The sequence below is a fragment of the Rhamphochromis sp. 'chilingali' genome, assembly GCF_963969265.1.
Source record: "Rhamphochromis sp. 'chilingali' genome assembly, chromosome: 1".
NCBI lineage: Eukaryota > Metazoa > Chordata > Actinopteri > Cichliformes > Cichlidae > Rhamphochromis > Rhamphochromis sp. 'chilingali'.
The window spans coordinates 65,354,746-65,367,399 of record NC_137929.1 but is presented as its reverse complement, the minus strand read 5'-3'; the positions used below and the strand labels follow the sequence as shown (position 1 = coordinate 65,367,399).

The window sequence follows — 12,654 nt, the reverse complement described above, 5'->3', positions numbered from 1 at the left end:
ATATCTTATTCATCTGTTCCTCTGTCTCTCTTGCTGCTTTGAGCATGTACATGACCAAAGAATTCCCCTCGGGATAAATAAAGTTATTCTTTCTTGTAGAACTGCGGTTTTAAGCAATGTGGTTGAAAAATTTGGGTGCACCTAAGTTTTGTGCTGGTGCACCTAAGAAAAAAAGTTAGGCACACCAGTGCAACCATGGCAAAAAGTTAATCTAGAGCCCTGTATAAAATATTTGATCAGATGATAATGGTAGAATGTATGTATATATTTATTTATTAAAATAGTTTATTGTAGAATGGAAGTTCAGAAATTAAAAGATAAGATAAGATAAGATAACCTTTATTAGTCCCACACGTGGGAAATTTGTTTTGTCACAGCAGGAAGTGGACAGTGCAAAAGTTATGAGGCAAAAATTAGAATACAATAAGAATAAATACAGTACACAACTGTACAGAATAGAATAAAATAAAATACTATATACAGTAGAATAAAATAAAATAAATATACAATAAGATAAAAAATAGAATACAAATACAAATACTATATACAACTGAGTAAAAATACAACGATGACAGAAAGGATTATTGCACTTAGTGTTATTGCATATGTATGGATGTGTGTGCTTGATCAGTTAAAGTCTTTATTATGGAGTCTGACAGCAGTGGGGAGGAAAGACCTGCGAAATCTCTCCGTCCCACACCGTGGGTGCCGCAGTCTCCCACTGAAGGAGCTGCTCAGTGCTGTCACAGTCTGCTGCATGGGGTGGGAGATGTTGTCCATCAGGGATGACAGCTTAGCCGCCATTCTCCTGTCACTCACCACCTCCACTGGGTCCAGAGGGCATCCTAGAACAGAGCTGGCCCTTCGGATCACCCTGTTCAGTCTCTTCCTGTCCCCAGCAGAGATGCTGCCGCCCCAGCAGACCACACCATAAAAGATAGCAGAAGCCACAACAGAGTCATAGAATTTCTTCAGGAGTGGGCCCTCCACTCCAAACGACCTGAGTCTCCGCAGCAGGTACAGCCTGCTCTGCCCTTTCCTGTAGAGGGCGTCTGAGTTATGAGTCCAGTCCAGTCTATTGTTCAGATGAACACCAAGGTACCTGTAGCTGTCCACAGCCTCAATGTCCATACCTTGGATGTTCAGTGGTTGCAGTGGAGAATGCTTGTGCCTGCGGAAGTCTACCACCAGCTCCTTGGTTTTACTGGCGTTGATCTGGAGGTAGTTCAGCTGGCACCAGTCCACAAAGTCTTGGGTCAGACCTCTGTACTCCTTGTCGTCCCCATCAGTGATGAGGCCGACTATTGCAGAGTCATCAGAGAACTTCTGCAGGAAGCACTGGGTGGAATTGTGGGAGAAGTCTGCAGTGTAGATGAAGAGGAACGGAGCCAGAACCATTCCCTGTGGGGCCCCCGTACTGCAGACGACCCTGTCCGACACACAGCCCTGAGTTCTCACATACTGTGGTCGGTCGGTGAGGTAGTCCAGGATCCAGGTAGTGAGGTGATGGTCCACTCCAGAGTTCTCCAGCTTGTCCTTTAGAACCGAGGGAAGAATAGTGTTGAAGGCACTGGAGAAATCAAAGAACATGATTCTCACAGTGCTTCCAGCGGTCTCCAGGTGAGCGAGGGAACAATGTAGGAGGTGAATGACGGCATCATCCGCTCCAATGCCAGGCTGGTAGGCAAACTGAAGTGGGTCCAGTGATGAGCTTGTTAGGCGCCGAAGCTGAGCCAGGACCAACCGCTCCAGGGTCTTCATCAGGTGGGATGTCAGAGCCACCGGCCTGTAGCTGTTGAGGTCCTTGGGGCGTGAAGTCTTTGGCACTGGTACAACACAGGAGGTTTTCCAGAGCTGTGGGACTCTTCCCAACCTCAGGCTCAGGTTGAAGAGGTGCTCCATCACCCCACACAGTTGGTCCGCGCAGGACCTGACGACCCTCGAGCTGATGCCATCTGGACCCGCTGCCTTCTTGCCATTAATCCTCCTCAGTTCCCTCCTAACCTGGGTGGTTGAGAGAGACAGGCTGGAGCCTTGTGTTGAGTGTGTATTGGATGCTGCAGTTGGGGGTGGGGGGGAGTGAGCAGGGTGAATAGAGGTGGTGTGAAGTGTCTGAGGTGGAACAGAAAACTCACCTAACAGTAAAATAATGGTTTAGTCCTTAACAGCTAGAGTATTTAAGGCTGCCAGTTGTCATTAGACAGGAGAGTGATTGTGCTGTGAGAAAGCTTAATCTGCCAGTGATTGTCATGGCCTTAAAGCTATATGGGCAAATAAACACTTCTTGCTTACACCATACTGTGTCTCAGTCTTCCTTTCTGTAAATCCAGCCAAAAAAGGCAACCCTTGGCTGTGAGCCAAGACCAGCTGTGACAGGAGAGTTTACTCTGATGCACATAGACCAAAGATATAAGGTAAAAGAAACCACAGCACCATCAGACTCTGATCATCTCCAATTGCTCTAAAACTCTTTAAAGATTTCTGTCCTCTGCTCTGATCTGCTTCTATCCTTTACCTTCCTCTATAACTCTGAAAACAAACCTGCTGCTGTCTGTACAGCTCATGTTGTGTTTGTTGTCCTCTCAGTCTGTGAGGTGGAGCTGAAGATGGGGGAGTCTGTCCAGCTGCCCTTCAACACCACAGAAAACCTGCCTGAAGATGCTAAAGTGGAGTGGAAGGACAGATACAACAGGAAGGTTCATGTGTATCATAATGCATCTGACCAGCATGAAGAACAGGATGAGGATTATAGAGATAAAACAGAGATGAATGAATGCCCGCTGGAAACTGGAGACCTCAGTCTGACTCTGAAAAACCCCACAGAGGGAAACATTGGGAGATACACATGTTACATCCGGAGAAAGGAAGACATAATCAGATTGAAAACAGTGATGTTAACAGGAAAAGTAAAAGGGGGGTTGTATGCTCCCTCTAGGTGTGATCTTTCAGAAATACAATATTGCTTTTCATAGTTATGCTGATGATATACAGATCTACTTTGAACTAACTGATGATCTCTGTCTCTGCACTGTTTGTGTGAGGTCAAATAATGGCTCTTAGGAAACTCTCTTAAATGATAAGAAAACGGAAATCGTGGTATTTGATAGTAATATCCCTCACGGCCAACTTCATGATGCCCTTGGTTCCCTTGCCAGTTCCATCTCTGACACTGTTAGCAATTTGGGTGTGTTGCTGGATAGCTCTTAAATTTGATAAACAAGTGTCTGCTGTAGATAGATCTAGCTTCTACCAACTGTGGCTAGGCATGCCCTCTGACTGGAGCTGGGAGGTTTGCCTCTATTATCCCTGTTCTTGCTGATCTGCACTGCACCCATTAAATACCGTATCCAATTTAAAATACTGCTGCTTACTTTTAAAATGATCAACAACACAGCGCCAAGCTACCTTATCGAATTCCTTAGATTGTACATCCTTGTTAGAGCACTAAGATCAAATGGTGCAAAATCTAGAGGTGACTGTGCGTTTGCCTTGGCTGCACCTGATTTGTAGACTTATTCTGTTTCTCTTTTATACATTTCTTTTATGGCTTTGTGCTTTTACCATGTTTTTATTTGATATGCATTTCATTGCTACTTAGGTAACTGTTTGTACAGTCATTTGTATAAAGAGTAAACAGGACTGGTGAACTAGCGCAGCAGTTTTTCTGGACCTTTGCTGCCCTATTATGGTTTTTTTTTTTTCTGAATCTTTGGTTTTTATTTAGCCTTTTCTCTATTTTTTTTCCAATGAGTCTTAGCTGCACACAGCCTTTGAAACACATTTAACACGAAACCACCGAAGACTTACATTAAAGTCTCTGTTTCTGTACCTATTTTCGTGTATTCTCATTTGTTTGGCTCCCTGAGTGTCAATTCCTCCTTCTGTCTCATCTTCCTCTGTTCCCTTGTCTTTCACTGTTAGGGTGATATTCTGCCAAGTGTGAAGTTGATGAGCTTCACAGTTACAACAGGTTAACATGTCTGAATAACATGATGAAAGTACAAGCATGAACATTTTAAACATGTTTTTTATATTTATTTATATTTCAATAATATGTTTTAATGTTTTAATCCAGCAGTTTAAGGTCGCACCCAAGTATATCAGTCTCAGACTAAAGTCTGTGCTAATCAACACCATTGCAAAATGTTCATTTTCAGAGGTGGGCTTTCTGCATCATTATCCTGTTGCATAATCTGAGTGAGCTAAAGAGCATGAACTGATAGCTTCATATACTGTATTACTGTGTCATACAGTAACAAACGGCGCCTTAAACCATCTACAACTGAACAGATGTACCTAATAAAGTGGCTTCTCACAAATGTAGTGACGAAACCCCTGTGGCTGAGACTTTGTTATCGAACTTAAACTTTATTGAAGGTAGCCAGTCTGCTCTTTATTCCAACTGCTTTCTTTCCACATCTGTCTGCACAGTAACGGGACTTCCTCTTTAGTTAATTTATGCTTTCTATTTCATGTTGCATTATTTTATTTTTAGAGCACGTTACCTGACTGGTTTTGTCCCTGCACTGTTCTGTGTAGCATCTTCAAATGTCCACTAGATGTCACAAAGACACAGTGAACGTGGAACATGCGTGAACCTGTCGTGTGGATTGTGACATGCTCTGAATCCACAGACACGCACAACAACAGGGAAATTACACAAAATACACTCAAATGATTGAAGAGTTCGTTTTAACCTATGACATAACAGGATAACCAACTTAACCTTTAATAACTATTCTTGAGCCAAAACGTCCTGTAAAAATTTGAACCTGAAACTTCCCCATAAACTCAGATTTCCAAGTCGGAGCAGCCCCACCAACCCCGACTTAACCATCAAAGACGGCAGCAGTGAATGTAAGGAGCGGTTCTGAATCAGGCCTGCATCAGCTGCGTGAGTCGCTGTGTAAACCACACACAGCAGTGCACAGGCTCAGTCTGTGACTGTGCTGCAACAAACAAAAGTAAAGGCGTTCTTATGCATTTAGGCGTTTGGATGGTTCTACGTGCTGAGAAGCAAAACAAATCCTGTTTGTCGTGTTTTTCCTGGAACACACCAGCAGCTGTCAGTACTTACAGCTGGAGGAAGGCGGGGCGTTTCCCTCACATACAAAACACAAAGTTCCAGGAACAACAGTGAGGCGTGTGTGGGAGCTCTGCTTCTTCCAGGCTTACCGGACTTTGTGGCTGCTGTGGTTTATAAAGGAGGATGAAGATGTTGCTGTTTCTCCTCCTGAGCGGTAAGAAACTCTCTGAGCTCCGTTTACCTGTTTAACCTGCACTCAGTCACAGCACAGCGCCACAAATTCACTCATTCCCGGAAAACAGCGAGTGTGTGAACGATGTCTGAGAGGCTGAGGACCAACAGACTGCGGGCTTTCAGGTGGAAGTTTCTAGCAAGAGACACTAACTAACCACAGTAGCTATGTGCTACAGTAGCTCAGTGTGCGTGGGCGACGCTGATATGAGACATGAGTGCAGGGCTGATAAGCGTTAAGTCGCATGTGATTATTAACAATGTTTGGAGAAAACGACACGAGGTCAGTGTGTTGCTGTCGGTCATCAGAAAGCAAACACCTCTTTTCTTCTCTGCTCTGCTGTGTGGTTTTCCTGCGATCTAAAACTATTTTACAAATGCGGACATTCAAACCTGAAAAAATACTAATTACACAATATATTAAAAACCTAAATGCATGTGAGGAACCGTGGAGTCATTTTTGACCAGGATATGTCCTTCAACGCACATATTAAACAAATATGTAAGACTGCTTTCTTCCATTTGCGCAACATCTCTAAAGTTAGAAATATCCTGTCTCAGAGTGACGCTGAAAAACTAGTTCATGCATTTATTACTTCCAGGTTGGACTATTCATTATTATCAGGATGTCCAAAAAACTCCCTGAAAAGCCTTCAGCTAATCCAAAATGCTGCAGCAAGAGTCCTGACAGGGACTAGAAAGAGAGAGCAGATTTCTCCTGTTTTGGCTTCCCTTCATTGGCTTCCTGTTAAATCCAGAATTGAATTCAAAATCCTGCTCCTCACATACAAGGTCTTAAATAATCAGGGCCCATCTTATCTTAATGACCTTGTAGTACCATATCACCCTATTAGAGCACTTCGCTCTCACACTGCAGGCCTACTTGTTGTTCCTAGAGTATTTAAAAGTAGAATGGGAGGGAGAGCCTTCAGTTTTCAGGCCCCTCTTCTGTGGAACCAGCTTCCAGTTTGGATTCAGGAGACAGACACTATCTCTACTTTTAAGATTAGGCTTCAAACTTTCCTCTTTGCTAAAGCATATAGTTAGGGCTGGACCAGGTGACCCTGGATCCTCCCTTAGTTATGCTGCAATAGATGTAGGCTGCCGGGGGATTCCCATGATGCACTGAGTGTTTCCTTTCCAGTCACCTTTCTCACTCACTATGTGTTAATAGACCTCTCTGCATTGAATCTGTAGCGACTTCCACAGTCGCTAGAGGCCGGGGACTGAGCCTGCCTATTTGCCTGATGCGCTGTCAACTTTACGCCATAATGCGAGAGGTGGAATTGCTTACTTGTTTATTAAAGTGCTTGAAAAGTTTACAGAGCAATAAAACATCACAGGCTCTAATGCAACAATTAAGGGGAAACTCGTTGTGCTGCGGTCAACAAAAACTACGGCTACCCAGCCCTCTGTCAAAATCAAACCAGTGAAAGACAGACTGACAACGCTCTCTTAATGCCACCGCTAGCACCCATGTGACTCCCATTACACATCACCATAGCAACCAAACAAATGAAAACCCAGTGATCATCAAAAATTCAATACATTTAGTTATGGCTCCTACAGAATCAAATCTGTTATATGATTGTTGGGTTTTTCTCTGTATCTATGAAGCGCCTTGAGGCGACTTTTGTTGTGATTTGGTGCTATATAAATAAAATTGAATTGAATGTGCACCAATGGCCTGATACTCACAGATTATATCAATTTCTAATTATGCTTGAATTAACAAATTTCTAGTTATTTACAAATTGAAACAATAAAGGGCAATTAAGTTCTAGATTTTATTTATGTTTTGGTCATTTGTGTATTTGTACATCTGGTTTCCGGCTATAATGTCACTTTTCATTCATCATTTAAACTCTGGGTCAAACCCACAACATGTATTTGATTTGAGTTTCTCTTTGTGTGTCCTCAGTTTCCCAGCATGCTCTGGCTGTGGTGGTGGAGGTGAGTGAGGGGGAAAGGTCTGTCCTGCTGCCCTGTCTTTTCTCAGGTATTACACCTGAGGACACCACAGTGATGTGGACTTGCAGTGACCTCGATCCCAAATCTGTACATCAACGACGAGAAGGAGGAGACGATGGTAGAGGACAAAACCAGCGTTACAGCAGACGCACATCAATGAATCGTTACGCTTTCATCATTAAAGACTTCAGCCTCACTCTGAGGAAACCCACAAAGACTGACAGCGGCAACTACACCTGCTCCATCAGTGCTGGAGGGAAAGAACGGAGACTCAGAGACATCCAGCTGCAGGTCAAAGGTCAGCAACAAGCCCAACACCTGCCATAATTACAGGTCAATACTCTAGTCAAAGGTCAGAGGTCAAACTGACGCAAATTAATTCCCAAAGTCTTGTAAAAATACAGATGAAACCCGCAGCATCATTTAGCACAGATGTAACCTCAGAGGAAACACGAACAACAAAGCAGGAGATGACTGCAGAGAACTGCTGCAGCCTCTGGAAAATGTGACAGACTCATGTCAGCTCGTGTGCAGAGGGCTGTGTTTACCACACATATTTCTGTAAATATGTAAATAAATGACATTCTATGCATCACCCAGCACAAAACACTCAGAGGAATTTTGCTGCCACTTTTACAGTTGACACTTTGGTTTCTTGTTCTCTCAGACCAGCAGGTGGAGGTGACGGTGAGGGAAGGGTCACAGTCTGTCATCCTGCCCTGCAACACAACAACACCTGACCTGCCTGAGGACAGCACAGTGGAGTGGACTCGCTCTGACCTCGGACTCATCACAGTCCATGAGTATTCTAACAGAAATGATGAGCTCATGACTCAGGACGAAGTTTACAGGGACCGAACGAAGATGAATGAAGACCTGCTGAGAACTGGAGACATCAGTCTGACCCTGAAACACCCCAAAGTGAAAGACACGGGACGATACATCTGCACCATCTACAGGGACAAAGACATCCTGACACAGAAAGTAGTGCTGCAGGTCAAAGGTCAGTGCTGTAAGTTGAGGTCAGAGGTCAGTTTTCTAGATACAGGTCACAGGTCAGAAATCTTTTTTATGCTTCTCCACAGAACCATTTCCATCCTGGTCCAAAGTTTTAGTGGGTCTCCTGGTTCTCCTGGTTGTTCTTGGGGTTTCTGGAGGTCTTTTTTTTTCATTTGCGGCAGTATTTCATGTCAGGTGAGTTTCTTCTACTACACTACCCATAATGCCGAGCGTTAGCAGGTGTCTGCACATTTTTCAAACCTCTTTTCCCCACTCTGCGACACACCTGCCGGGGATCAAACACTGGTTTGTGGCTCTATAAAAAGGAACTCCGTAAACCTTTGACATCTGACAAAAAGTCAGAGCACTCTTGAGACAACCATTCATTTAGTGTTAATGGTGATAACTTCATCAATTTCTTCACAAATACAATTTTAACCATTAGAGAAAGAATTACCCACAAGATCAAGGTGGCACGGAGGGAGGTTAGCCAAGTATCGGAGCTGCAGAAAGGTGCTACAAGAAGGTGCCTAAGAAGTCCAGCAAGCTGTCGATGTCTGAGGCCTTACAAACTGCCAACCAAATACGCACAGACTTGACCAACTGCCAAAAAATGTAGTCAGATGATAACAAATTGAGAAGGTCCTACCAGTGGCTGGACAAAGCTGGACTGAAAGACAGCACAGAGGCACTAATCATGGCAGCACAGGAACAAGCTCTGAGCACAAGATCCATAGAGGCTGGAGTCCATCATACCAGGCAAGACCCCAGGTGCAGGCTGTGTAAAGATGCCCCAGAGACAATCCAGCCATAACAGCAGGGTGCAAGATGCTAGCAGGCAAGGCATACATGGAACGCCATAACCAAGTGGCCGGCATAGTGTACAGGAACATCTGTGCCGAGTATAACCTGGAAGTCCCGAGGTCAAAATTCTCCTAGGGTGGTGGAGAATGACCGAGCTAAGATCCTGTGGGACTTACCAACTGGATATAGTGGTGATAGACAAACAGAAGAAGACGGCTGTAGTGATAGATGTAGCGGTACCGAGCAAGCTCAGGGTACGCAGTGTTATTGTATATGCATGTTTCTGCTTTAATCTGCTGATGCTGCTTTGGGCTTGGTGGAATTTAAACACAACAACATTGCTGGCAGAGGTAATGTGATTTCACTATAGTGTAAATTGCATAAACCAGCACATCAAACAGGAAGTCTAGATTGATTCTCTCTTTAACAAAACCTAAACTCTGATCCAATTCAAAGCTTAGACAGAGCTGAGTGGATTCGACATGTTCTCATTGCCTTGAAGCCTTCTGAATGTCTTCCTTTCTGATGAAAACCCAGAAGTCCTGAGTAGTTTTTCAGGGATGGTATTCATCAGCCCCAGGCTGAGGCTCAGTCTGTCTGTTCTTCTTCATCCAACATGTCTGCAGCACTTTACAGGATGCTGCAGACGAGTTACCAAAGAACGAGTCAGGAACAAACTGAGACACAATCTGACTGAGACTAGAAGACAAGGAGGGACAGGGAGGTCATGTGACCATCCTGTTGTGCTTTGTTGTTCCCTCAGGTTACAAGGTGGTGGTGGATTCAGGGGAGGAGTCTGTCCGGCTGCCATGCAAAACTATGGTCAGATTACCCAACGATGCTAAAGTGGAGTGGACGGACAATTCCATTTCCAACAGGAAGGTCCACGTGTCTGACCAGGTTGGAGAACAGGACGAGGTTTACAAAGACCGAACAGAGATGAAGAGGAACCTGCTGAAACCTGGAGACTTCAGTCTGACCCTGAAATACCCCACAGACAAAGACACACACACCTACACCTGCTCGATCTACAGCCACGAAGGAAATCGTCCAATCATGAGCAAGAAAGTGGAGCTCATTGTCAAAGGTTAGTCGTGTGTTTATATTCAGAACTCACATATATTTCATATAATCCACATCTGTGACCTTTTAAACACGAATTTCATTTTATATATGTATATGTATGTACATATGTGTTTGTGTGTAATATAAAAATAGATCTCCATGGTAACTGAACACATCAGCTGGTCTGCAGCAGGTCATGTTCAGAGTTTGAGGCTCAAAGTGTCCCATTTTCACTGATTGTTTCCCGACGACATGCTTCACGTGTGATATGGATCCTCTGCTGAAGGAATCTGCTTTCTATCCACAACCTGTTGATCCGTGTCTGACTAACAGCAGCGCAGGAAGCCCTGCAGTTACAGAGAAACTGTCTGAGTCGCATTGTTGCTGCAGTTTACCTGCAACTGCTGTGAAGAAAAACAGGCTTTAGATTTTGTTGATCCAGCTAAAACAAAGAAAGTATGGATATGTCGACCTTGTTTCATAGGACACCTCTGTGATAATAAGTGCAGTATCATTGTCTTTCAAAGACTGCAAATAAAGCTTTTATTCTAAAATGACACTGAGTTCATTAGAAACCAGCTCTGCTGCTGATTGGACATCAAAGGCAACTTCAAAGGAATCAGTCAAACATGTTTTAACTACAAATATTTAACTTCAGTGCAAAACTTATTGTGCTCAGTGCTCTGTTGTTGTTTCAGTCCCCCAGGTGGAGGTGGTGGATTCAGGTGTAGAGTCGGTCCAGCTGCCCTGCAAAGCCACAGTTAATCTGCCTGAAGACGCTAAAGTGGAGTGGACGGACAGTTCACACAGGAAGGTTCACATATGGCAGAACAGACCTGGCAACCTTGAAGAACAGTTTGTGTTTTACAAAGATCGAACAGAGATGAAAAACAACCCGCTGACAACTGGAGACCTCAGTCTGACCCTGACATACCCCACTGACTGGGATGGAAAGACCTACACCTGCACCGTCTACAACGGACAGGGAAACACCCTGATGAAGAAACAGGTGGAGCTTAAAGTTAGAGGTCAGATAATACTTTGTTTTTCACATGTGCTGTACATAATATGGACATATCACCCTTTTAACACTAATGTATCGCCATACTTTATCCTCCTGGTGAGTTAGGAAAGATCGAGCTTACTGATCGGCAACAGTTTGGAAATCGATCAGCATGAAGCTGAAGGAGAAACTGTCAGAGCAAAATCTTAAAGTGAACTCTGAAGCTGATCTGCAGACATCCCAGCGAGGTTGTACAACAATAAATACAACAATAATCTAGACAAGGACGCCCAACACAAAGAAACTCTACTTGGAAATCTTTCTTAAGTGAATCTGTTTCTGCTTTCTCGTTATTACATTGGAGAAGATTCTCAGCAATCCTACTTTTAATGGTCTAAGCATCAATTCCACATCTTTAACTTAACTTCAAAAAAAGAGATGTACAACTGAATGTCATCTGCATTGTGTAACAAGTAATGTCAAAGTGCTGGAAATCTGGTGAAGCGGGAACGTATATAACAGAAATAGTATGAGTCTCCAAAACTGAACCTTTTGACACAGCAGAAGAGGACCTGTGCATCCACGTAATCATCAGCTGTGAACAACAGAACAAAACACTGAGACATGGACAGGCAGTAAAGTCCAAGCTTCATTAATCTCATATGAGAGGGAAGAATTACAGTGTCAACTCAAAGAGAAATTTTCCCTCACAGCTTATGTTGTTTGTTGTCCTCTCAGTCTGTCAGGTGCAGGTGGAGAAGGGGGCGGAGTCTGTCCAGCTGCCCTTTCAAACCAAGAAAGACCTTCCTGCAGATGCTAAAGTGGTGTGGTGGGACATTCATGACAGGAAGGTCCACGTGTTTTCAGACCAGGCTGGAGAACAGGACCAGGTTTACAGGGACCGAACAGAGATGAATAACAACCCGCTGAAAGCTGGAGACCTCAGTCTGACCCTGAAATGTCCCACAGAGAGAGACAGTGGGACATACAGATGTAAAGTCTACGGGAGAACCAGCAGATACAAAAAAGTGCAGCTCAGAGTCAAAGGTTTGTTTGTTTGTTTCTTGTATAGCTGTACTTGTACTGTATAGCTCTGTGTAAATAATCATTCTGTACATTCAATAATCTTTAACCCTACAACTGTTTACAACTTGCATAGTTCCCATTTCTGTATAGCTGTATATCTCAGATTTCTGTAAAGTTATTTATTTCATATTCTGTATAGTTTTTCATATTTATATCCTGTACATAGTGTTAAGGTTCAAATATTGAGGAAGGAGAGTACAAACCACCATTGGTCCAGAAGATCTTGGTCAAACAATTGATTTTAATGAATACACACGTGTGGGAAGAACACTCTGTACGCAGACAGCAAGTGGTCTTCGACTTAATCAAAGCATACACAGATTTTTATAGCATCAGGGTTTGATTTACTGACGCCCCTTCATGCGTCACAGACAGGATATAGACATACGTCAATATCAAAACTACAATGACTTTTACCACCGTTCGAAAGAACATCATCTTCTATTTTCATGGCTGGCACTTCCTGTCT

The 12,654-nt window shown here is 43.6% G+C and overlaps 1 protein-coding gene across 5 annotated transcripts in view; it reads left to right on the top strand.

Moving 5' to 3' along the window:
- Window positions 1-5,111: 5,111 nt before the first annotated feature.
- The window catches only part of LOC308405286 (butyrophilin-like protein 2), a 78,031-nt gene continuing 70,488 nt past the window's right edge, over window positions 5,112-12,654 (top strand). For 2 of the 5 annotated variants that reach the window (XM_080895805.1, XM_080895806.1), the window contains exons 1-5: window positions 8,201-8,231; window positions 8,314-8,422; window positions 9,795-10,118; window positions 10,795-11,124; window positions 11,838-12,146. In XM_080895805.1, coding sequence (XP_080751931.1) covers window positions 8,416-8,422; window positions 9,795-10,118; window positions 10,795-11,124; window positions 11,838-12,146 — 970 coding nt within the window. In that variant the 5' untranslated portion in view covers window positions 8,201-8,231; window positions 8,314-8,415. Of the gene's footprint in view, window positions 5,241-7,178; window positions 7,527-7,895; window positions 8,232-8,313; window positions 8,423-9,794; window positions 10,119-10,794; window positions 11,125-11,837; window positions 12,147-12,654 lie in introns of those variants that run through there. The other 3 variants (XM_080895808.1, XM_080895807.1, XM_080895804.1) reach the window with 3 other exon arrangements.